General features: G+C 35.3%; 4 protein-coding genes and 1 long non-coding RNA gene across 6 annotated transcripts; 3 read left to right on the forward strand and 2 right to left on the reverse strand.

Moving 5' to 3' along the window:
* Positions 1–813: 813 nt before the first annotated feature.
* LOC118034333 (uncharacterized) lies at positions 814–5,543 on the forward strand. 2 transcript variants are annotated; one of them, XM_035039592.2, is made up of 12 exons: positions 814–1,048; positions 1,129–1,374; positions 1,508–2,137; positions 2,253–2,433; positions 2,773–2,906; positions 3,025–3,137; positions 3,866–3,989; positions 4,113–4,268; positions 4,507–4,659; positions 4,782–4,861; positions 5,085–5,134; positions 5,229–5,543. In XM_035039592.2, the coding sequence occupies exons 3-12, from the start codon at positions 1,766–1,768 to the stop codon at positions 5,366–5,368; spliced, it is 1,503 nt and encodes a 500-aa protein (XP_034895483.1). In that variant the 5' UTR covers positions 814–1,048; positions 1,129–1,374; positions 1,508–1,765; the 3' UTR covers positions 5,369–5,543. The 2 variants fall into 2 exon arrangements, with proteins under 2 accessions (XP_034895483.1, XP_034895484.1); XM_035039593.2 differs by lacking the exons at positions 814–1,048; positions 1,129–1,374 and having other exon boundaries at positions 1,900–2,137; positions 2,240–2,433.
* A 207-nt stretch (positions 5,544–5,750) lies between these two features.
* LOC140954977 (uncharacterized) lies at positions 5,751–6,875 on the reverse strand. Its single transcript, XR_012168695.1, has 2 exons — positions 6,204–6,875; positions 5,751–5,954 (listed from the first exon to the last, which is right to left on the reverse strand). It is a non-coding gene; the product is annotated as an uncharacterized lncRNA (long non-coding RNA).
* Positions 6,876–9,066: 2,191 nt separating this feature from the next.
* Positions 9,067–11,738, forward strand: LOC118034332 (uncharacterized). The gene is made up of 3 exons (XM_035039591.2): positions 9,067–9,475; positions 10,385–10,408; positions 11,208–11,738. The coding sequence occupies exons 1-3, from the start codon at positions 9,280–9,282 to the stop codon at positions 11,507–11,509; spliced, it is 522 nt and encodes a 173-aa protein (XP_034895482.1). The 5' UTR covers positions 9,067–9,279; the 3' UTR covers positions 11,510–11,738.
* A 1,814-nt stretch (positions 11,739–13,552) lies between these two features.
* LOC118034331 (calmodulin-binding protein 60 E) lies at positions 13,553–18,982 on the forward strand. The gene is made up of 8 exons (XM_035039590.2): positions 13,553–14,031; positions 14,185–14,306; positions 15,054–15,129; positions 15,560–15,618; positions 15,829–16,322; positions 16,980–17,140; positions 17,279–17,482; positions 18,013–18,982. The coding sequence occupies exons 2-8, from the start codon at positions 14,194–14,196 to the stop codon at positions 18,736–18,738; spliced, it is 1,833 nt and encodes a 610-aa protein (XP_034895481.1). The 5' UTR covers positions 13,553–14,031; positions 14,185–14,193; the 3' UTR covers positions 18,739–18,982.
* A 1,032-nt stretch (positions 18,983–20,014) lies between these two features.
* On the reverse strand, positions 20,015–24,990 carry LOC118034330 (two-component response regulator ARR12). Its single transcript, XM_035039588.2, has 6 exons — positions 24,326–24,990; positions 23,478–23,630; positions 22,804–23,202; positions 22,621–22,697; positions 20,999–22,282; positions 20,015–20,299 (listed from the first exon to the last, which is right to left on the reverse strand). Exons 1-6 carry the CDS (start codon positions 24,462–24,464, stop codon positions 20,228–20,230), a joined length of 2,124 nt encoding a protein of 707 aa, XP_034895479.1. The 5' UTR covers positions 24,465–24,990; the 3' UTR covers positions 20,015–20,227.
* Between the last annotated feature and the right edge of the window lie 875 nt (positions 24,991–25,865).

A 25,865-nucleotide genomic window follows, 5' to 3' on the forward strand; every position in this document is an offset into this window, starting at 1 on the left:
TTTATTTTTCAACAAAGAAATAAATGCATACATGTGCTGTGTTTTTTTTTTTTTTTTTTAATGCAATTGTGAGGTGGAATGTTTGATTGGTCATATGATTACAAGGAGTAAACTCAACTCATTACTGTCGGCATTAATTATCAACATTTATCATATCACAGCACATGCGAAGAGCCTTGTCGGGCTGGTGCCTTGATGTGCGGCCAGGTAAGCCTCGAGATGTGAAGATTTGAGGTGTTTCCATCAAAACCCGATTTAAAATGTGTTTAACAATAATGATTATTTTTTAAAAAAAATTTTTATATTAAAATATATGTTAATAATATTTTTTTATTTTTTAAAATTATTTTTGATATTAGTACATCAAAACAATTTAAAAAATATAAATTATATTAAATTTTAACAATTTTTTTTAAAATTTTATAATAACACAATTTCAACTGCATTTTCCAAACAGTTAATGAATCCATCATAGACAGATCATAATATATAATATACACAAACACACACGCAAGTTCAAAAGGAAGAATCTGAAAGCAACCTATTATAATTATACCGATAAAAACTTGTAATCAACATTCAATTATTGATTGATATTTTGGAATAGTCTTATCATCTCATCTTATCCACACAACGCAGAATTCTTATCAACACAAAGCAGAATTCACTCAAAAAATGGGAATTAATCAGAACATAATGTTTAAAGATATTGACTGAAATCTTCAAAGAATCAAAGCCCCAGAGACGTAGAAATGTGGGATAAGAGGTTAAAACTTCGGTGGTTTATACTTTATACTGATGGTAGAGCAAACGGCTCTGCTCAGCCTTGGCCCATCACTTATGTCACGATTGTGGCAGCAAAGCAATGGATCTCTCACACTGACCTTGTCAACCCTGTTTTTACAGTGACCCCATCTGCTTTTAACTGCCATGAAACAGCCTTTGCTCTTTGGTTCACAGTTTGGGATTTGGATCTTACTTCATGCATGTCATGTGTACACTCTGCAGCAACACTACTTGCATCAGCGAAGATGCTTGAGGCATGAAGGTAGTACTCTTGAATTTGCTTTGAACAGTTCAAATTAAGCTTAAGTGAGACCGTGAGAAACAGATGTTTTGTTTTGCCAGGATACATGTTCTTACTTCTCAGGTCTGATTCCTTCAACAATGAGTAGGACCACTTCTGCAAGCATGACAGTAGAGGCTTACTTGGTAAAGTTAATGGAAGCCATGAAAGTGAAGCAACATAGCTTGAAATGCCAACGTATTCGTAATAACTGCTGTAAACGGGCAAAACCCTACCGCCCAAACATGAAGAGGACCCTCTAATGCCATGGAGAACCTTCCCTCTCCCCAAAGGAAAACTTAACAATGGTAACTTTGTTATAATAATAGTGCTAAGTATACATGTGTAAAAGAGACTTCACTTCTTAAAGAGTAAGAAGTAGAAAGAGATGGAGAAATTGACCTGATAGTCTGATACTACTTTATGCCTGTTTTGTTGCAGTGATGCTAATTTTGACAATCTCTCATGTCACCTGCTGTTATTCTCAGTTGCCATGATTTGCAGCTAGCTGACAACAAGTATTGTACAACGCTACAGCTCAAGTAAAAAAGATTCACAGTCAATAATGGACAGTAAATTGAAATCCTTATCCTCTGCCTTCAGCAAGACTCCAAAATGACGAAAGGTAAGTCACGAGCAGAGGAGGACTCCTGGTATAAATAATCATCCAGGACAAGCCCCATCTCTTCCTGAGTGAGAATGGCTCCTTGTGCATCTCTTCTGCTTCCAGTCTTTGTCATCCTTGCAACACTACCAATAATACAATCAGTGCCCACATTTTTTCCAAGACCAAGTTATGATCAATCTTTAGCCAAACAACCAAAGGCCTCAAAACCAAAGATCCCATACAAGACTCACTACTTCCCGCAAGTCCTAGACCACTTCACATTTCAGCCCAAAAGCTCAAAAATTTTCTACCAAAAGTACCTTGTCAACAGCAATTACTGGCACAGAGGAGCTCCTATCTTCGTCTACACTGGAAATGAAGGTGACATTGAGTGGTTTGCTGCCAATACTGGCTTCTTGCTTGACATTGCTCCCAAGTTCAGAGCTCTTCTGGTTTTCATTGAAGTACTGTTTCTAAAAAAACTCCACAACATTAGCTATTGATTAAAAACCAGCTGTGAACTTGACTGTCATTCAGCGTTGACGTTTATGACTGATTTGTTTTAGTGTTATTTTTCAGCATAGATTTTATGGGGAGTCAATGCCATTTGGAAACAACTCATACAAGTCTGCAGAGACTTTGGGATACTTGAATTCACAACAAGCATTGGCTGATTTTGCACTTCTGATAAGGAGTTTGAAGCATAATCTTTCCTCTGAAGCATCTCCTGTGGTGGTTTTTGGCGGCTCTTATGGAGGAAGTAGGCTCAAAATCCCCTCCCAGCTTTTGATGCTTAATGGCTGTAGTAAATGGCTAAGATAAATTCATTTAACATCAAACTAGATGACTTTGCCTAGGAAATTAAGATCAACGGGATAATAGCCAAATGTAGAAATTGAAAAAATAGTCATCAATGGTGTAGTAGGATGGTAGATGCTAATGCCTCTTTATAGAGGGGGGCTGCTAGTTGTTTCAGTTGACTCGTAGAAAAATGGTCTAGATGGTGGGACTGCTGTTTTAATTTTCTTGTCACCGGTGAAATTAGTCTCTTTATTTCTTGTTTTTAATGAAAAGGTTTTCTCCTCCCTCTCTCTCTCAGTGCTGGCAGCCTGGTTCAGACTGAAATACCCACACATAGCCATCGGTGCATTGGCATCTTCAGCCCCTATTTTGCAGTTTGATGACATCACTCCATGGTCAAGCTTTTATGATGCTGTCTCCCAGGATTTCAAGGTCTCCTTTTCTTTCTCCCTCTTCTTCTGTGTGTGTTGGAGAGGGTGTCATTTCGGTTCAATTTTTTCTCAGTCTCCTTTTTTCTTGTATTGAAAGATAATTTTATTAATATGGGCAGGAAGCAAGCTTGAATTGCTATGAAGTGATAAAAGGGAGCTGGGCAGAGCTGGAGGCACTATCAGCTCAGAAGGAAGGTTTGGCTGAACTGAGCAGAACTTTCAGAGCTTGCCAGTAAGCCTCACCTTTTATTCATACAATCCACAGAAAAGAAAGTATAATTCTGTTTTATGAAATTGTGTTTCATGTACAGACTCTGCCTTTGATACATCAATGGTGAGACAAAACCTTGACCTTTCATTTGGGGGGAAGACAATCCTACTGGCTACCTCTTCAATTTAATTTATCAATACAATAATCAACTAGTTACAAGGCTGGGATAAAAAAGAAGAGAATAGACACGATACCTGGCTAAATGCATGAGAGGCTTTGGCAGAAACTAATGCTATGACTTTTGAAAAAGGATATGGCCAACGATGCAGAACTTGAAGAAGAAAATGCCCATATTTCTCACATAGGATATTGCAAAATGCATGACAGAATATGGGGACAGATAGTCATATACAGTCAAAACAATTTCTTGACATTTTTCCATGGCCGGGAGATTTTGTGATATTGTGAGACAATAGTTATTGAGAATACTGTTAATCCTTTTAATGATAAAATCTATCTTTTGGTTGAAAACATATATGAGTAATGCTCTTAGCAACTTCACCACACACACACGCTTACAAGACTCATAAGGCCATTTTCACTTTCATGTCACCCCCACTTTGGTTGTAGAAGATCAGCAAATAGTTGAATATAAGCTAGTTTCCACCAAAGAAATTGTTTATTGCACATTTCTGGGTGGATTTTCTAACCTCAAGTTCCAAGGTTAATTTATTGGTTCCCTTGTTCAGAGATCTTCATTCACTAGATTCAGTCTGGGAATGGTTATGGTCAGCATTTGTTTACACAGCCATGGTGAATTACCCAACTGACGCTAATTTTATGATGCCATTACCTGCCTATCCTGTGCAAGCGGTAAGATTTGCTTTCTAATGCAGGTAGAAACGCATAAGAATTCATATAAAAATACAAAAAAAAAATTATTTTGAATATCTCCGACTGATTATATACTCTGGAAAATTGCTGTCTCTGATGAAGATGTGCAAGATTATCGATGGATTTCCATCGGGGGCTTCCAAGATCACCAGGGTGTTCGCAGCTGCAAGCTTATATTACAACTATTCTCGGGCAGAAAAATGCTTTAAGTTGGAACATGGACCTGATGCTCATGGTCTACATGGTTGGGATTGGCAGGTACATGTTTATGACCATAATTCTTCCAATTCCTTATTTTTTATTTGCTGATTTAATTTGAGTAGGAAAAAAAACATAAGACATTACTTCAGAAGAAATTATGTAAGCATAAATTATGAAACTGATCCGTTCTTTACTACTTGGCCTCGAATCTGAAGCACACCAATAGAAAGCCAGGAACCCAAATTTGTGAGTTGCTTGATTACAAGACTAAACCTTTCATCCAAAAATCATGCAGGCATGCACAGAGATGGTCATGCCAATGACATGCTCTGAAGAGAGCATGTTTCCCACATCCAGCTTTAGTTACAAAGAGTTTGCAGAAGATTGTATGAGAACGTTTGGGGTTAAACCTCGACCACATTGGATCACTACTGAATTCGGTGGCAAAGTGAGTTTTCTTCATTTTCTCTTCTTTTATGTATGCAATTCCTGTCATAATCTCTTAAGCCATCAAGAGGTAAAGGGAGTAGACATGTTTATTATTTTAGAATATGTCTGTCTTCTGTGTAGAGAATCGAGCTTGTTCTGAAGAGATCAGGTGGCAACATCATATTTTCAAATGGAATGCAAGACCCCTGGAGCAGAGGAGGGTTAGTTCTTCTATTTCTCTTTGGCATCCTGTTTAGTTTTCAGCTAACCATTAATGGTATATACTGTGGATTTCTTCGTCACAACAACAGCTAGGGTTCACCCTCAATTGTTGGCACACAAGGCATCCTCTAAAGATTATCTCTTGACTACTTTTTTGCTTATTTATACCTCTTATTGCTGATGCTGCTGCAAAGATCTAACTTAATATCTTTGGATCTTCAGTGTGCTGAAAAATATATCTTCCAGCATCATTGCCCTTGTCACAGAAAAGGGTATGTGATAATGTGAATCCCTCTTCTTCTTCTTCCTTCTTACAGCATGCTTTTATGTGCTGCAACTTAAAACTTATGTCATTGTTTTTTAAAGGAGCTCATCATGTCGATTTTCGATCCGCAACGAAAGATGACCCAGAATGGCTTAAAGAGCTGAGGAGACAGGAGGTTGAGATCATTCAGGGATGGATAAACCAGTATTATCCAGATTTAAAGCGGACAAATAAAGAATGAAAAGGAAACATGAGTAGTCAACTAGGGAACTGCCATTAGCGTTACAAAATGTGTGCTTCAATTTACAAGTGTATGTAGCAACATGATGCGGTCCCGTGATATCCTATAATTAAGAAAAAAGGAAATCACACAATTGCTTGCATCTCTGCGAATCTATGCATTGAAACTTCAATAATGGCAAGCTGGGCGAGTCTAAGATCCAACCAGCAACTAACAATCTCTTGCTCTCAATAGCGATAACAGGCAGGCGCTGCCCCATTATATTGAAGAGTTTTGGAAGGAGATGACCTCCATATGAGGGCTATCTCTGTGTATATATTATCATTACACAACCATACAACCAATATATAATCTTACCTTAATTACAATATATTGTATGGCATAAAATATAAGACCGCCAAATATAGCTAACATGATATTAAGGATAACAAATTACTATTGTCCATTACAGCCCCCTTGGCAATTTGAGCATGAGATGCTAGAATGCTCATATTGGCACATAATCAGGCAAATGGAGCAGAAGAGAGCCCTTTGGTGAAAATATCAGCCACTTGATCACTGCTGGAAACAAAATTGACTTTGATATCTCCCCAAGCAACCCCTTTTTTTTCTTGGATTATAGGAAACCCCAAACCTTGGAAAGCGTATTTTATAAACCTAAATGAATGAGTAAAATCTCAGCTGTCCCAGACTTTTATAAGAAATGTATACCCTGACTAGAATTCGAAACCCCGGCTGTCCCAAACTTTTATAAAAGATGCACACCCTGACTCGAACTCGAAACCTGCTATGCAGATATTAAGCCCCTTGTCATCATACCACGTTACTTGAGGACCTCCCCAAGCAACCCGTTCACGAACAAAATGCAAATCAACCTCTAAATGCTTAGTCTGGGCGTGGTTAACAGGATTGACAACAAGATAGGTGGTAGAGATATTATCACAAAATACTTCAATGGGTAGACAAGGCGAAACATACAAGTCACTAAACAAAGAACGAAACCAACATAATTCGGCAACAACAACAACAACAACAAGGGCATGATACCAGGATTCTGTACTACTTCTTGAAACCATATGTTGTTTTTTGGCTGCCCAGGAGACTAGATTAAGACCAAGAAAAACACAAAACCCAGCAGTAGATCATCAAGTATCAGGACATCCTGCAGCCCAATATGCATCACTATAAGCAAGTAATGAAGAAGGATCATAATGGTATAATTGTAAGCCAAAATTTGTACCTTTGATATAACGTAAAATCGTTTTAACGGTATGCCAATGAACATCATGAGGAGCATGCATGAACTAACATATTGTATTAACAACAGAAGCAATATCAGGACATGTGAAGGTAAGGTACTAAAGATCACCAACAATGCTTCGAAAGAGCGTTGGGTCTTTAAATGGAGAAAAAAGACAAATAACATCTGGAAGTAGTTAAAATATAAATAGGTTTGGCATTTCCCATGGAAGCATGAGAGAGCAAGTCAGTGGCATACTTGGATTGAGATAAAAACAGATCACCAATATTCTTATAGACTTCAATGTCCAATGTCCAAGACTTCACCAATATTCTTAAGCAATGGAGTTTTTCTCGTTCTTTTGAGTAACTTGTTTTTGCAAGTATAACTAAAGCCCAAAACTCAGCCAAGAAAAATCCTTTTATATTCGAAGTTTTTCTACAACTTTATCACTGTGTTTGGACCATTTTATTGTCATTCCCAGCTGGAATTGGGGCACCGACAGTACGTGTGCCCTAAAGCCATGATTAGGTTTATTATTATTATTATTATTATTATTACCTCTGCTCCAGAAGAAAGCCATGCAAAGTTTAATGATGCTGGGGATTTCATCTTTGCCATCTTAAACTAGTTTATTAGCTAGTGTTTTTGTTTTGGGTTGAACACAAATTTCTTAAAATATAAAAAATATGTTTAAATCATTAAAAACTTTTTTGTTATTATTAAATTTAAATAACATTAACGAAATGTACCAAAAAGAAAAAAGTTGAATCGAAGAGTTTGGAACATCTTCACCCAATTTACAAAAGCCCAAATATATCAAAGGTCAAAACCCAAATAAATAAAAAATCAAAGCACCAGCCATGGTCATATGAATATTTCTTCTTTTTTTCTTCGACGTGTAAATTTCTTCATTATTATATCATATCTAATCTTGAAAAAAAGTTAATTTTTTATTTCTATTTTTTATATCTATTATATAGAAACCTAAAAGAGCTTAGGGATTAACTATGCACACAATCATATTTCATATAATGAAATTATTATTTCTCTTGAAGAACAAACTCACTTAGTTTTGACATAGGGATAAGATATTCTTTTCAATGTGACCCATTAATCATTACAGGAAATGAAGGGGTTAATCAATAATTTTACATCTTTTATATATATAGTGTAATTATTAAATTATCATTAAAAAAAATGTTTTTCTTAGGTTAAGGGGTTTTTTGGGGTTAATTTTTTTTTTTTTACATATCACAATTACTTAAATGCTCATAGAAAAAACTTTCTTAGCTTTGGATGTAATGGAACTTTGGTTATTTAGTTATGAATTTTTATTATTCTCATGTGCGACAAGGATAATTGAGTTTTTAAATATTTATAAAATATTATTTAAATTAAAAGTAGTTGGCACAAGCCTCACACGTGCCAATAAATAGATGCCACTCAACTTAAGCTTTAAAGTTGGATCGTTGGACTGAATTGGTTTTGATCATTTTTATTTTTAAAATTTCATTTATCATTGTTAGACTCGTTAGAAATTATTATTCTTTATTTCATGAACTTTTTTTTTTTATAGAATTATCTCGATATCTTGTCTCAATTAATGAATTCAACATGTTCATCAAGTTTGACTCAAGTTTTTTTTTTTTTTTTAATTTCGCTTTTCAATATTATATTGGTTTGAAAATTGAGCTTCACTATTTTATTAAGTCTACTTTCTATAGAGTCATCTTAGTCTCACTAGAATATAGATTTGGTTTAACTTTTACTCAAGCTGAATAATTAAAAATTATCTTGTTAAATTCTTTCAAAAGATATATTTTTAAGAATTTACCTATTTTGTGATGGCTCATACATACTTAGGTAAATTTCTTTTTTTTTTTAATGTTTTCTTTTTAAATTTGTTGTTCATCATTTTATTTATTAGGAATCGAGATTTATATATTTTTAATTTTTTTTCTAAGCAATTATTTTATTTTCATTTAATTTTTACTTTATTAAAAAATAATATTTTTGATACATTTAAGAAATATTGTGAGGATATATTTCTATGACATCAGCAAATATTCATCTTTTGTATTTAATTTTTTTTTTTTGCTTTATTTGTTATTAATATTTTATTTTTTAATTATATTATCAAATTAAATAAGTTTATTAAATTTATTTGATTTTCATAACTAGAATTTTAATTTTTTTTAAAAAAATATATTTGTATTGTTTTAATATTTTTTTTATCGTCCGCGCAATGTAGTCCCTATCTATTTCTACTTAAATATTAGCATGATCATCATGGAATTTCTCCCGTAGCTGCCATCTATCTCATGCAAAATAAGATAATATAAAATATATTATATTTTTTAAATCACATTTTTATACAGCTCATAAAAAAAAAAAAAAAAGAAGATGTAATGTAACGACACAAATTTCCTCAGATAATAAAAAAGAAAAGAAAAAACCCACTGACAAAACAGTAAGGGTTGATAAATTGGTTTCCTTGATTCAACCTCAGCTCTCAGCTTACCAAAAAAAAAAAAAAACCTCAGCTCTCAATCATTGTATCCACATTAGATAGATCATCATTAGATCTCACTCGTTTTCTCTCGAGACAGAGAAGCTGAGACACACATACACACAGTCATCTTGATAGGAGAAAGAGAGAGAAAGAGAAATGTCAAGGAGATCAGGGGCTTGCTTGAGGTGTTGTTTGGTCATATTTGCAGTTATTTCTGCTTTAGGTGTGTGTGGTCCTGCTTTGTATTGGAGATTCAGGAAGAGTTTTGGATTCCCTGATTCCAAAGCGTCTTCTTGCCCTCCTTGCATCTGTGATTGCCCTCCTCCTATGACTCTACTCAAGATTGCTCCTGGTATCCATCAAACACTTGTCTCTTCCTGCTTTTGTTGTTTCGTGCTGTCTTATTGGCATTCTATTGTGTTTTTGCATCTGGGTTGTCGTGAAGTTTTAGTTTTGATCGAGTTTTTGTGAATTTGAGTGGAATTAAGGGTGCCCATTTCATCAATTTGTGGTCTTGATCTATCCCTGTTCCTAATTTTGGATCTTGAATTCTCTTGATTGCTTTATTGGTGGACTGCTTTTGTGTTTGGTCGAGAGAAATTTAGGGGGTGCCACGTTCATCAATTTCTCAGTTTTTATCTGTGATGGTTTCCGATTTTGGATTTCTATTTCTACTTCCATTTTGGTACAACCTTTATCCGAGAAGAGAAAATGATGTTAAAGTTGTTAGTGTTGCATATTGAATGAAGAAAGCTTGGATGAGCTCACTTTATGGTTGAGAGAAATTTCAAGGAATTGTCTTTGAGCTTGCTTTCCTTGCTCTGTATTTGTATAAAATTATTGTTTTTATTTCACTGCTGCTTCATTTTAAATGCACATCTTGCATGCTTCCCCCTTTTATTCCTATTGAATCTGATTTCTTTTTTAACTCAATCATCCATTTCACTTCTTTTTTGATGTCCTAATCCGTTTGCAACCGAATGCTTGAATAACCTTGTGGTAGGCATCAGCCCGTTCATGTTGACAGGATACTTGAATATGCAATTAAATCTGCTATGGAAATAATTCAATAGAATAGCTTTTTAGGTAGCAAAATATTTGAAAATATTTTTACTAGAACAATGCTACTAGCCACAGCATTCATTATAGTCTCTATTAGAAAAAATATTTAAGCTTGTTTGCGAGTCAAGTTTTAATTTTGAAGAAATCAGACTCTTATGTACTAATTTCTTGTGGCTCTTGTTTTGTTTTCTTCTTTCAGGGTTGGCCAACCTTTCAGTCACAGGTTAGAGCTCATTCTACAAACCCAGTTTGTTGGATCATTTTTATCTGTTATTCTGAGAACATTGCAGATTTTGTTGTCCTTCAGTTTCTGAAATCCTGTAATGAAGTGAGACCAGTAACTTTATCAATCTTTTATAAAATCTTGAGCATAAATTCTTGTATTTGAACCTTGTTTGTAAGTTATTTCGGACATCCAACTACTAAGAACCTTGCATTTTGTTTGATAAAAATGTGAACATGCCCCAAGAATTGTGTTGTCTTTCCTCAGTCTGCAGAATGGGAATTTTAGTTCTTTTCCAGTTATTGGGTTTCTTCCATTTATGATTTCAGTTCATAAATGGTTTTTAATTGATCTTATTTGAATTATCATACTCCTTTACATTTAAAGCACGTAACTTTAATTAATAACTCTGATGCTGCTACTGGCTTCCAAGAGTTAGGGCCAATCCAACCACTGGCAATTTAATGAGTGAAAAAGGCACAATAGCTTGTTAGACAAATGTCCTCTACAGTTTGAGCTTTGATTCAGTTGCTCCTTTTTATCTTTGCTATTCCGTACTATTTCACTATCTGAAAGAAAATTAGGTTGTGAAACAAAAATCAAAATTCAAAAGAACTGCTTTAACACTCTTGATGTTTGAACTTATTCCAGCCATTCATTCATGCTCTAAACATGTTGTTTTACTATGAGTAGACTCAAGCTTATGGCAACTTATCTTTCTCATTTATATGCTTCCTTTAATTATGATTTGAGGAATCGTGGTCTCACTGACGTGACATTATCTTGGTTTTTATCATAGATTGCGGGGGCAATGACCCAGATCTCAAATTGGAGATGGAGAAGCAATTTGTAGACCTTCTAACAGAGGAGTTGAAATTGCAAGAGGCTGTTGCTCAAGAGCATGCTCATCACATGAACATCACGCTTGCTGAAGCAAAAAGGGTGGCATCCCAATACCAGAGGGAGGCAGAAAAATGCAATGCTGCAACTGAAACATGTGAGGAGGCAAGAGAGCGGTCTGAAGCATTGCTGATCAGAGAGAGGAAGATTACTTCCTTATGGGAGCAACGGGCCCGTCAACTGGGTTACGAAGGAAAGTAATTGTTATATAATTGATATTAGATATTTCTTACACTTGAACTAGCAAATTGTTCTATCGTTAGCTTTTATACTAGCAGGCACTCGCAAATTGCTTGAGATCCTCCCTTACACTGTCACTCGCAAATTGCATCAGTTTTCTTGCAAAGGCAAGCAAAAAATGGTATGTATGTATCAATTTTCACCGGTAATTTGATCTGTTCTGGATCCACCAGCTCAGCCATTATTTCAAGCGTGCTCTTAATGAATTACTTGATACAGTGCTGTACTGTTATGCATACTGCAATAGTCATGATTTTACAAGGCTTGTTTTGTTGCACCCTGATATAAACTCGCTGGACAACGTAATCTCCATCTTTAGTATCGAGGGATCTTGTTGATTTTTTCATGTTGCATGTTGACAGTATAAAAGCATCAGCTGTTCGCCTCTTATTTGGTTGTGTTTGCCGTCGTGGTTGCTTTTCAAATAATATTTCGTATGTTAATGATATTTTTTTTATTTTTTAAAAATTATTTTTGATATTAACATATTAAAATGATTTGAAAACATTAAAAATATATTAATTTAAAGTTAATAAAAAAATAAAAAATAAATAAATTTTTTTAAAAGTATTTTTAAAACACATAAATAAAAAATCCCATATTGCTTGTGTGCTTGTGTTTTTTTTGCGCTTGCAATCTTCCTTCAACAGTTCCTTTGGAATTAAGAAATGCATTCTGTCGCATCTTTCAATAACGTTGTCCCAGCTGGCATCTGTGTTTGGTTTGAAAAATCATTAAATTGATAGGTTTTTTAGTGTATTTCTATGACTTTGATGTATTTATTCCAAAAATTAAAATAAAAAAAATCTAAAAAACAAATATCTTAACATATTTTCAAACTAATAACATTTTGTATGATGATGACCATCAAGTATTAACAAGTAAAGGGGAAATGAAACCATGAATGCATAGATTTGTTTAGATTAAGCGATCAAAAGTCAAATTTACGGATATTTCCAAACCTGAAAGGTGGTGATATGATCGAGACTTCCGTCACTTCTGGCATGAACATGGAAGCACGATACTCCAAGAACGTTGTTCCATGACTCTACAATGATGGTTGTTAATATTATAAATAAATATTTTAAAAAAAATAATGATTTTATTTAATAACAAAATAAAATTTAAATATAAGCACGATAATTTTCATAAAAATAAAAATAAAAATAAATCTAAAAATCAATTATTTTAGCAAATTAAATACTAAAACATGAACCAAAAAAACATTAAAAATAAAAAAAAAAAAAACTTGACTTGAATCAATATATTAAATTCGTAGTTCAGTTACGAGATTGGGATAAGCCATGCAAAAGAAATTGAAGAAAATAATGAAGGTGAACTCTCAAGCAAACTAAATAATAAAAGATGAAACTGAAAAAATAAAAAACTTGATTTAATCAGGGTTAATTCGACTAACTCGGTTTGATATTTGAGATCAAAATAACTTTATAGAAAAAAAGTGAAAAAAAAAACCCCACAAAACTCAAGGCTTAATAACTTAATTTTAAAGGATAAAATTAAAAAAAAAATAAAAAAATATTGAAGTAAAATCCAACTAATCTTCGAAACCTGTTACTTGAATCATGAGACCAAAATTATCTTTTAGAAAGCAAAGATGAAAAAATCACGAAGTAAAATTCTCAATTCTCCAAATTTTTTTTTGTTACTTCATGATTTTTTTAATTTATTTATTGTGATTATATATATATATATATATATATATATATATATATATTTTTTTTTTGCATTATTTAAACTGGCCAATCTTATTAAATACAGTCAAAATAATGAACTAAATCTCAAATTCTTTTACTTGTTTAGAAACACTTGAATTGTTTTAATACTTTTTTTGAAAAAAATTTTGATCGGCGCACAATGTGGCGTGAAAAACCCATCTAGCATGGCTAAAAAGAAAAGTAAAGAAAAGGAGTAGGAAGAAGAAGGTGCAAGGTTCTATTCTATAACGTCTGTAGTTGAATTTGTTGAAACATCCATTGACAATAAATCCATTTCAAGGGACAAGAGATGCTCAGCCAAAAAAACAAAAAAACAAGAAAGGAATCGAACCTAAACAGCTATTTGTATCCAAGCAGCACAGAGGTGGTCAGCTTGTGCACATCCTAACAAAAAAATAGATATATGGGAGGCAATTTGGTTCTATTGGCCCACGAGTTTGACTTTCCTCCTCCAAAGAAATCACAAGCAGTCAAATACCACATGCTTGCCGATGGACACCCTCAAACGCGGTTTCAAAGACGTTCATGCACTGTCACGCCTGGTCTTGACATTACTTTTATATTTTTATACAAGTAGAAAGAAATATTTATTATTTTTCTTAGATCAGAAGTAAAGAAAATAGATCAGCTTGGATCCATGTAAAAGTAAACAAACACATCATCCTTGCAATATCAAGATCTGGAAGCTGTCATAGAAAGCTCTTTCTGCTTTTTTGGGGTCTGAAAGTTTCAGTCTTTTCTCTTCAGGTGAATATGGTGATGTGCACTCATCTGTTGTGCATATAGGGTTTTCATTTTTTTTTCTTTTAAGTCTCTCGGGCTGTGCTTGGATCTCTAGAACACTCTTGAGACCCCACTAAATTTGGAAAGGTAACTGAAATCTTTTTGGATTCTGTTAAGTTTCTATAAATGGAAAGTTCAAGGGGCAGGAGAGTTGAGAAAAGAGGTCATGAGCAGGGTGTCGATGATGAAGCTGACAACCTGCCAGAATCAAAGAAGGCAAAATTGCCCGCCTTAGCAAGGTTTGTCTTTGCATTACTTCATGAGGTTTATTGCTCACGATTATTATTACAAGTAGTTCATGGTCTAAGCAATTTGTGTTGTGGTTTAGTTTCTTGGCTTGAAGGATTAATTAGGACAACTATAAGAGAATTGAAAGAATGAGTTATGTTAATTAGGATCCAAAATGGGGGGTTAATTATAGGAGAATTTGGATATTGGATTTATCTTCTTGGATCCGTTGGGTTTGGTTTTACAATGACTTGTGGTGACTTAATGACTGGTGGATCTCATGCCAAACTCAGCTATGCCAAAGTGAAATGTTATCTTAATTAACAATATCACAAGGCTGGTGACTTGATAGACTTCCGGAATCATTGAAACTGCTTGTAGATGTAAGAGAATGAGCCTGTGATTGTAAGAGAATCTTGGGTGCTAGAGCGGTGTTATAGTGGGATTGTTCTGTTGATCTAGGGCTACTGAAACCAGTCTCTGTGGCTGATTTCAGTATCAAAGCTTCCACTGAGTTGCTTTTGCTAAACCAGACCAATGTTTAAGAACAAGATCATCATTATTGAAATATCGAATGCATGCTTAAGCTTTTGGGCTCGAGTTTCGAACAGCCTAAACTTCTGTGGAATTGGTTGAATTTTCAAGTCAATGTTTGATGCATAATTAAGTCAGTTTGTCTACTATCTTCTTTGTACAAATGGTTTGCGGCATTTCTTTTGAGTTCACTCCAACTGATATAAGACTTGAATTATCTGCAGTGTAATTGTGGAGGCTTTGAAGGTGGATAGTTTGCAAAGACTTTGCTCATCTTTGGAGCCTTTGTTTCGCAGAATTGTGAGTCATAAAGTCTTTCTTTAATTCGTTTATTATAATAAAATCTTAGTTGTGTTGTGGTATATTGATGGCTGATGAGCTTAATAGATAAGAAGAGTGATATCATGCTAGCCTTTAGAAGATACAATGACACCACTGCTGCTGTATATTTCTAGTTCATTGTATGTCATGAGAATCATGACTGGAGTCACCTATTAGGTCTCACGTATAGTCATACTGAAATAGTTGCAGAGACTGCTGCTCAGTAATCCCTAGTTTGATTTGTTGAAAAACATTCGTTGGCAACATTCAAGCGATTTCTTGTCTTGCTATCTCCAATGCTTCTGCTGTCGGTTCAATTTATTGAAGGCATCGCAATCATGACATGTTATCTGATTCTAGCTATCTCCAACTTCTTTTGCTGATTTTGGTTTTTTGAATGAATAATCAGGTCAGCGAAGAAGTGGAACGTGCTTTGACGAGGTTAGGCCCTGCTAAATTGGCTGGAGGGTAGGTTCCTGGATATTTTTTAATCCTATAGACTAAAGTTTCCTTTCCAATCTGCCTTGGATCTTCATGATGCAGACAAACAATGTAGAAACAATCCTTATAAATTTCAGTTATACCCCATACTCTCCTGATGGAAGTTGGGAACTTAGAAGTGTTGAAACAACTGCAATGTATAGGTATTCATACATGACTTACATTTCTACATGTCAGGTCGTCACCACCAAAACTTCCGGGCCCAAATGGAAACAATCTACAACTTCATTTCAGAACAAGAATGCCTCCTCATCTGTTCACAGGAGGGAAAGTTGAGGGGGAGCGAGGGGCAACTATCCATGTTGTCCTGTTAGATGCAAGCACTGGAACTGTCATGCAAACTGGACCAGAATCAGCAGCCAAACTGAATGTTGTGGTTCTTGAAGGTGACTTCAATGATGAAGCTGATGAAGGTTGGACAGCAGAACATTTTGAAAGCCATGAAGTAAAGGAGCGTGAAGGTAAAAGGCCACTACTGACTGGGGATCTACAGGTCAGTCTCAAGGAAGGAGTAGGAACTCTTGGAGATCTTACTTTTACTGACAATTCTAGCTGGATAAGGAGCAGAAAGTTCAGGCTTGGTGTTAAGGTTTCTCCTGGATACTGTGAGGGGATTCGTGTTCGTGAGGCTAAGACAGAGGCATTTGCTGTTAAAGATCACCGAGGAGAATGTGAGTTTTTCAGTGGTTATAGTTTATGATTGCTAGTTTAATCTCCATGTAGCACACATCCTTCTTGAAGAGTAGAACAGTAGAGTATAAACATGAAAAATTAGTGATCAACAATATTACAATCTAGATACTCTTACTTGGCTAGGTAGATGGCTGCCCACTAAGCCTCTCAAATGATACCATATTTCTGGGTTTCTCTGTCATTTAATTGAGAAACAATGATATCATTCTATATAGTGCATTTACTGATAAAGCTAGTAGCCTTCCACTGCATGACATGGTGCATATTGGATGGTGAAAGGTTGTAAGAGTAGCAGGAGAATAGTAGTTCCTTCTGCATTCTTCCAAGCTGTAATTCTTAGCTTGGTTGAAAGATAACTCACTATGAACTCTGGATGATGAAGGTAAATATGAGTAGTACAGGACGTTTTGACTTGAAACTTCATAGTTCAGTTATTTTCTTGGGTGTAAACATGCAATGCAAAAGCCTTAGAATTTAACTAATGCTAGTTCTGCAGCGTCTTAGAAACAAACCTCCAGTTTTAGGGGATATCTTCTCTATACTTGATTGAAATATCTTCTCTTATATTTTATTAAATTTCAGATGAATTGTTGCCATCAAGTTGTTGTAACCAGGATTGTTTTTATAATTTGTAGTATACAAAAAACACTACCCACCAGCTTTACAAGATGAAGTTTGGAGATTGGACAGGATAGCAAAGGATGGAGCACTGCACAAAAAATTGGTGATGGCTAATATTACAACAGTTGAAGATTTTCTCCGTGTTCTTTTTAGGGATTCACAGAACTTAAGAAATGTAAGAATCCCTTTCTCTGGTTGCTTGTTTTTCCTTGCATATGTGCTGAGAAACTTATTATTTCTTTCAGTTCATATCCCTTGTTTCCATATTAATTGCTCTTCAATTTCCTGTTTCCCCATTTTGATGTGCACGTAGATCCTTGGAAGTGGAATGTCAAATAGGATGTGGGAGAATACAGTTGAGCATGCAAAGACTTGTATCTTAGGAGGAAAGCTTTACGTTTACTATGCTGCTGGTACTCGTAGCACCGGTGTTGTTTTCAATGATGTTTATGAGCCCAGGGGCCTTATTTCTGATGGGCAGTTTCTCTCTTTGGATTCACTTGACCACAATCAAAAGGTTAGATATTCTCTACCATTCAGAATTGACAACAATATTTTGACATCATTTTACACTTTATTTTTGCTCCTGTTATTCATCTGCTTCTATTGCGCAGGATCTGTCCATTCAAAGTGCCATACAAAATACTGCAGTTTGCTTTAGGAAAAGTAGTGAATGGTCATCTGCTCATATTACTTAATGATGTAAAGAAATATGTTCACTAAAATGTGGTGGAAATAATCATGAAATTAAACATTAAATAACAGTCAAGATGGTTACATCATATGTGGTGGATAGTCGATACGAATTTTCCTGCCGATGTGTTTGATTGATAGACCATCAGGACCATTTACAACTGATGGTTATTCACTAGTTTAGACATAAGAAATGACCTTACTAAGACAAGTTGTGGAAACTTTAGCTGCCCCAATCCTTTGTTCAGCATCTTGAAAGTCATGAGCTCAAAAACCTCCCTAGGGATTGAAGGATCCGCATTGCTTGTCTCTGTGAGTAGATTTTTGCTCATTCATGTTAATGTTTGCTTACAGATTTCAGTGGATTCCCTGGTGAAGCGAGCATATGAGAATTGGCATCAAGTTGTGGAATATGATGGCAAAGTTCTGAACGCCCTAGCTAGCAATAAGGGTGGCAAAGGAGCATCCGCCGCACCCATAGTCGACAACAGCTTTGAGAGAAATCAGTATATAACATCTGATCAAAACAAGCAACAGTTTATCCCTTCTGAACCAAGTTCACAATACCAAGCTATAAATAACCACCCATCAGTCCCTCAGATGATTAAATTTCCATCTGTTAGGTCAGATCAGAATGCTGCAATGACCCTAAATAATCCACAAGCAGCATTATCCGGTGCCACGGATTACATGTCTGTTGGAACCCCAGCTGGGGATACTTACTTTCCCGGAGATTGGTCTCGGCCAAGGACTGGGAATGGATTAGAAGACTTTTTCACAGAAGAAATACGGGTGAGGAGTTCAGAGATGTTGGAGAGTGATGACATGCAGAGGCTGCTAAAAACACTTGGTATGGGTGGAGTTGGGATGGGACCTGGTTTTGTTCATCCTGATGAGCCTTGTTACTCTTATAGCATTCAAACATATGAGCCTCAGATGGATCAAGCAGACGCGCAGGAGCGTGGAAAGGGCTCAAAAGCTGTCGTTGGATGGCTGAAGCTGAAAGCAGCTCTACGCTGGGGGATATTTGTCAGGAAGAAAGCCGCAGAAAGAAGAGCTCAGCTTGTTGAGCTAGATTGAAAGGAATGAAGGAGACTTTGTTCTAAGTTTAGAGTGTTCTCGTTTCCTCCTGTAGAGGGAAGACGCCATGTTTATCGTTCTCGCTTCCTCCTGTAAAAGGAAGCCGCAAAAAAATTTGTTTAAGCGTTTCCAATGTCTTTTCTTCTAGATAAAAAAAATTAAAATTATGTGGTTGAATTAATATTACCCGGATAATTAGTAAAAATTACTAAATATAATTTGATTTAAAAAAGTTTTAAGATGATATTTAATTTATTTTTTTTATTAAAATAATAATAAATTATATAAATTCAGGTTAATTAACCTGTTAAACTTAGATTATGATATGAAGTTATAATAACCGCGTATATGAAGAATTAAATTGAAAAAAAAAAAAAAGTAATTATAGCAATAACGTAAATGAGATGATGTAGCGATCAGAATGAACTTAAAATAATTGTAACTAAATGCTGTACTGTAACAATTATTGCCTGATTATATCGGACAGAAGACTTAAATCATTGATGTTTCAGAAAGCTGTCAGTCTTGGGTTCATTGAACAAACTTCTTTGTCAGTTTTCAAATCTCAAATCGGATCTCATAACTATGCTTGTTGCTCTACTTTGGCTTGCTGTTCCTCACATGGCGTCTAACGCAGAACTTCTAGGATATTGCAGAAACATAAAGACACATGAACCTCTCTCGTTTTCTTTCCCTAAACATAACAAATGGTTCCATGCAGAGTAGAAGACGCTTTCCTGTCCATGCATGAGTACAAATAATTCTTAGTAAATCCGAGGACCATGAATCTCAAAACCAGTGTCTGAATAAGATGAACACAAGCGAAAACAAATCATATGTAATGGAGGCTGTTAAAAGCAACCATTTCTTTTCTTTCCTGGTCAAGCATTTTCAGCAAAAGTTTTGTGCTTCCGTTATCAGACTTTTGGACGTGTGATAGCGGTTGTTTTTCAAATAGGTTTTCGTGCCGAAAAATATGTTAATAATTTTTTTTTAAAAAAAAAAAATTATTTTTGATATCAGCACATCAAAACGATTCAAAAAATACAAACCACACCCAATTTTAATAAAAAAAAAAATTTTAAATTTTCCAAAAAACAAGTTTAACCACAGTGCGAAACGGGCACTTTTAGCTCCGAGGCAGTCAAAAGCAATCTGAAAACGTCTCGTTAACTTTGAAAGTAAATTTACGAACAGCATATATTAAAAATTAAGGAAAGAGATGAATTTAATATGTACGATTAGTTTATCAACAAGAGGAGAGGAAAGAAAGAGATAAAAAACTAGGATCCTGCTATAAATGTTAACCAGTAAATTAACTCTAGTGACAGGGAATAAGAATGGAAAAGGGCCGATGAAAGTACGTTGGGGAAAAGGGGAAGGAAAAATAAACTAAAGAAAAGAAAGATCAACTACAAGATACAAATTTGTCCATGAGAGCAGTGAACTCGGATGCCCTTCTTCTCCTTCAATATGGAGGAAGGGAGTCTCAAATGCATGATCCAGGCGAGTAAGATTCAAACCCGAATTCTCCATCCATCAAGACGCCATCATTTTGATCCTGCTTCAAATAACATTATAAAGGGTCAAAGCATGTAGCTTGACAGTTTTATCTCTCAAAAACAGCCAGGAATCTTTCCAAACAACAAGTGCAAAGAAAATGAAACAAGCAACTTAGTAATACAAAATTTTCACAGTAGCAGTAATAAATTATAATAGGGAGATTGACTACAGTCATGATTCACAGTTCCTTCTATCAGTTAACTTTGAATTCTATCTATCGATTCGGATTTAGTGATTGTCGATTATACACATTTACATCATCTCCTCTCATTCACTCACCTTATTAATTCAGCCACTCTAAATGTCTCCAAGGTAACATGACAAAAACATTTTGAATAAATGTAGATGAAAAAACACCAACCCATCAAATAGTACTATTAATGATATGGAAGTGATAAGTTGATAGGAACAACATGTAATCTGACTATCAAAATAAAGAATCTGAAAGACTGAATTATGAAAGTAGATATGCACAACCATGGCCTACTCCCATTCTATAAACATGACAGTAAAGGTTATATATGTAGTCATCATCTTGAGCTTTTATAGTTTATACCAAAACAAGCCAAGGAGTCCTTTGAAATTTGTTTGCAGCTTCTTTAGGGCAACAAAACTTGAAATGATGAGTGAAAAAACTGAAAAGAACGCATCTGAAGTGTGGTAACTGAGATGGATAAAGCAAAAAATATTCTCATACCCGTTTGATCATTGCATTCACTATATCATCCAAAGAATCATAATTATTTTGAACGAAACCATTAGGAGACTTTGTTTGCTCCAAGAGAAAATCCTCATTTGACCTCATTTTTGGTATTCTCATACCCGTTGGGTCCAGAGCAGAATTCCCAGCTTCAAGATGCTGAAACATGGATAGAGTCCCACTGTTTGATTGACCAAGCACAGATGCATCAAACCTTTTCCTTTGGTCCATACTCTGGCTCAATGGACTCATGGAACCATTTCCAGAAACCAGGGAGTTCATGGCACCAAACGAACCATTTAGACAAGGATTATAGTTTTGGCTATTTTCTCCCCATCTGTTCTTTGATGTGTAATTTGTATTATGAAAAATATTACCAACCAAGTCTGCTTGTCCTTGCATATCTAATCTGGAATCTTCTAAAGGTGTCGTGAGAGAACCCGATGAAGAAAAATCAAGAGGGTTATTAACAATGTGAGAGGTGGTGGAAGATATATTGTCTCTCCGGGTACTTGTAGGCAATGGATCATGTCGGAAAGGCTCACCCAATGGCAAAGAGTTTGAAGGAAATGTGGACATTTGAACTACACCCTGCCAATTATCATCACATCTACTATGATCCAGAAAATTTGAAGAGCCACGGACACCAACATCAAAAGACTCCTGATTCAATGAAGGCATGCTTAGAGAAGATTGAGTTGCCAACGATCTCCTAGTCTGATTTTGTTGTGGGTTCACATGAAGCATCTGAGGGTTGTTTGCGGCACTAGATATGGTATTGCCCAAGCTACCAATAGTCACCTTGACATCCGGGAAGCAATCTGCAAGTGTATAACCTGTTGCATCACCTTTGTGATTAAAGTCTCCAATATGGTTCATAGACTTCAATTGTAATTGCTTGGGCTCCAGTGCTGATGAAATCCCTTGAAATATATTTGTGCTGCCTCGGTTTGATTGTAAGAGAGCTGGCTGGAGCTTTCCAAGAGTATTGAGAGGATTGTTCAAGGATCGGGAATGACCTGGTTGGAGAAGCCCAGGAGAAGCTATTCCCTGCAAGGTTAAACCACCAGGAGAGTTCAATCTACCAAGCAAACTCCCGGGTGGGTATGATGAAAGAGAAGTGGTTGAAAGCTGTCCCGGTCCGTGCACAGAGCGAAAATCTCCAAATCCATCCAGCGAACCCATTCTCAAGTAAGATGAATCTTTAGCACCAAATGCAGCAACCATGTTGGGTTGCTGATTTGCTCCACAACTTAGTCTTTTGAGGTAAAGCCTGAATTTCTGTAAGGAAACATAAGACAGCAACAAAATTCTTTGAAATTTCAACACAAGGTCAGAATTACATACTAGTTGTGTGTGTGTGTGTGTGTGTGTGTGTAAATCTCGCCATACTAGCTATCATGTGAAACAATAGTAAAATTGGCATTTCTAATTTACAAAAATGGGCCTTGTTATTGTTAAAGATTTGCCAAGTTTTTCACAATAAGGTTGAGCACACAGTTAACCCGATACACATCCCATTATGATGTCACCCCAAGCCCAAGAACAGGTGCAGTACTGACAATCATCAGGCATCATTTCTCATGGAAAGTAAAGAAATAAAAACGAAACATAGGTACCTGCAAATGGCTTGCCACATTTTCCCTTGTAAGCCCATCAACATTCATCAGGTCAAGTATTTTCTTTGGAACAGCCTCTGCAAATGATGCGACAAAAATTAAAGGATAAAAGAAATGGCATCGGGATTAGTAATTATGGTAATACAAAGCAAAAAATATTGATTCTAAGTTAAGGAAACTCACTGTCAAGACCCAGTTGATTGACAGCAGAGACAAACTTTTGATGCAGCTCCACCGACCAAACAACTCGAGGCTTCTTCTGATTCCCAGATTCTTCATTATCATTTCCATCTTCACCCTCACCTTCCTCCTCTTCGTCTTGGTCCTTGCGTTTCCTGTTTACTTTTCCATTTTGATCAGCACTACCCGTTGATGTCCCTTGTTCCCCCTCTCCGGCTCCATCACCGCCCTTATCTTGATTTGGTGACCTGTTCTGGTCCTGGGGATACCATTTTTTTCTCCTGATTACATGTTGCCATATGTTTTTGAGCTCCTCCAATCGAACAGGTTTTAGCAAATAGTCAACAGCACCATGTGTAATCCCCTTATACACAAACTCTTTATCACCATGAGATGATAACACTGTAACAAAGTTCATGTAGGAAAAAATTATATCCAAATCAAAACTACCAACAGATTTAAACCATTTTTCATTCATTCATTAAGGGAAGACTACACAGTAATTACGACATAAATTTCTTAAAACCAACAGCATAGTCATTATAAGAAAATGAAACAACAAAGATTTACGCTATCTAGGTGTTAAAATGTTTTATCGCTGTTCAAGATGCCACAGTAAATTACAAAAAAGAAATTGAAGGTGATTCAACGACTTTACAAAAATAGCATTTGCTTACTGATAACCGGTAGATCCATTTCGAGCCCCACGAGTTCAAGGAGCTTAAAGCCATCCATGTCTGGCATGTTAACGTCACTGATAACCAAGTCATACTTGTTTCTGTTTTCTCTCAACATTTCCAGAGCACTGACTGCTTGATTGGTAGTTGTAACTGCAAACACCATAGATAACTTGTATTGAGAGAAACTGAATTTGAATGAAGTTTGCAGTAAAATTTCACAGCCCCACTTGCTATAAATTATATTCAAATTACATGCAACCCAAGATTCAGAAGTAGAATTGAGTAAGAGAATCAGATTACTGGCAACAAACCTAAAAATCCATCTAGCCATAAAATTAAACAGAAAATAAAACATATACCACTTCTAATAGAGTAAATGGGCAAGCAATGAGAAATAGTACAAACTTTCGAAAGGGCACAAACTGAAACTTGAATTGACAAAAGTATTGAATTACAAATTGAAACTATGCATACAAAGACAATTAAAACACAATTCCCCTAAAATCCAATCAACATACCCTTTAGAATATAACAAAATACAAAACTTGAATGCTATAGTAGTTACTACAAATTTATACAAACCCTTTGCCCAATCAAAGTACATAGCAAATAAATAAAACAGAACAACAACAGTCAAAAAAAGAAAAAAGAGAAACAAAAATAGTAACACAACACTATAGTTCATAGATAATACCACACTCAGACAAGCACAGTATTCATATAGAATTAGAAAAAAAAATGAAAACTAAACTAAAGAGACAACAACAAAAAATTGAAAAACCAAGTTCCAAGCTTCACAAAAGAAGAACAAAAGAGAAGAAAAAACAAGGAGGTTGTGAACATACCCTCGTACTGGCATTTACGAAGCAAATTCTCCAAAACTTTGAGGCAAATTGGGTCATCATCAACAGCTAGAACACGCATACCAACAGGAAACATTTTTTCATTAACTGAATTACCACCCCTCTGGTCCTCTACAGTCATTATGTACCAAACAAAAAGTACCCAATACAGAGATCACAATAAAGTTCTGAACTTTATGACTGCTTGAATTGAAAGAAGTGTTCTTTAGGCCTTTAAGACAACCCAGATGGCAAAACAAAAGAAAGAGGGAGATTCAATGGGATTGCATCAGAACAAGAATCAGAGAAAGAGAGAAAGAATGGAAGTTAGTAACACTAAAAAGCTGTACAAATGGGACAATGATGGTGATAGCCTAAAAGAAAGAGAGTGATGGGTGATTCAACCCCAACCAAAACAGAAATCTATAACAAGTTTTTCCCCTTTTTTCTTTTAGTACACACAACCTCCCTCCCTCTCCCCTCTCTGTCTCGACACTCTGTATTTGTCCTTGGCTTTTTTCTTCACTTCTGAACAGGCACACATAAGCCTTTTACTTTTTCTTCCATTCTTTAATATTTTGTCAATATATATGATAATGGGGTTTTGTTTTTATATGAGCCTCCCTCCCTCCCTCTCTCTCTCAACCTCCGAAGCTTTTCTATTTTTTCGAATTTTTTTTATGGTAAGCTTCATTCTCTCTTGTCTCCATATATGGAAGATGTAGACTTTTGAGGTTTTGATAAAGTGGACGTGTGTGCAAAAAACTGGCACATGGGAACTATGTTTCTTGCTCCATGTGATGTAAGAATTGATCAATCAAGACCATCCATCTATGATTGTGGGGTCCTTTAGAGGATCGAAGGGAGGGAATTTGGTGGCATTGTTAAGGGTGAAGTGGGGTCCTATAAAGATTTGTAGAGGATGAACAGACTAATGATTATTCTATCATTTAAGATGGTGGACTGATTAAAAATCGTACGGTGATAAAGGGTGTTTTAGGTTCGTTAAGTTTTGATGGGCACTAATGACAATCAATCAATGACTAGATTTTCTTCCTAAAAAATTAAAATTTGAATGCTTAATTTAGTGAAACTAGCACGATGGGAAATAAATAGAAATTAAACAAAAACGCTGGAAGGATTTATTTCTTACACTCTTTTGGTAATAAAAGTTGTAGGGTGATGACTAATTACAATCTTGTTTTAAGTTTTGCAATCACCGGAAATTTTTTCACACGAAACTCTAATGGGTGAGTAAAAAATTTAAATAACTAATTAAATTGAGAAAATTAGAAAAAAAATAATCGAAAAAATCAAACCATAAAAAAAATCAATTAAACTGATTAAAATTTTTAAAAAAACTAATCGGTTCGATTTTGATTTTTATAAACCTGAAACAAAAAAAAAATCGAACCAAACCCAAACCAAGCTAAACGGTGTGAACCGATTTTGTCCTAAAAAACTGAATTGAAATTGATTGGTTTGAACTGGTTTTTTTTTTTTAAATCGGTTTAATTATTTTTTTTTTTATGAAAATCAAACC

The sequence above is a fragment of the Populus alba genome, chromosome 18 (genome assembly GCF_005239225.2).
Source record: "Populus alba chromosome 18, ASM523922v2, whole genome shotgun sequence".
Taxonomy (NCBI): domain Eukaryota; kingdom Viridiplantae; phylum Streptophyta; class Magnoliopsida; order Malpighiales; family Salicaceae; genus Populus; species Populus alba.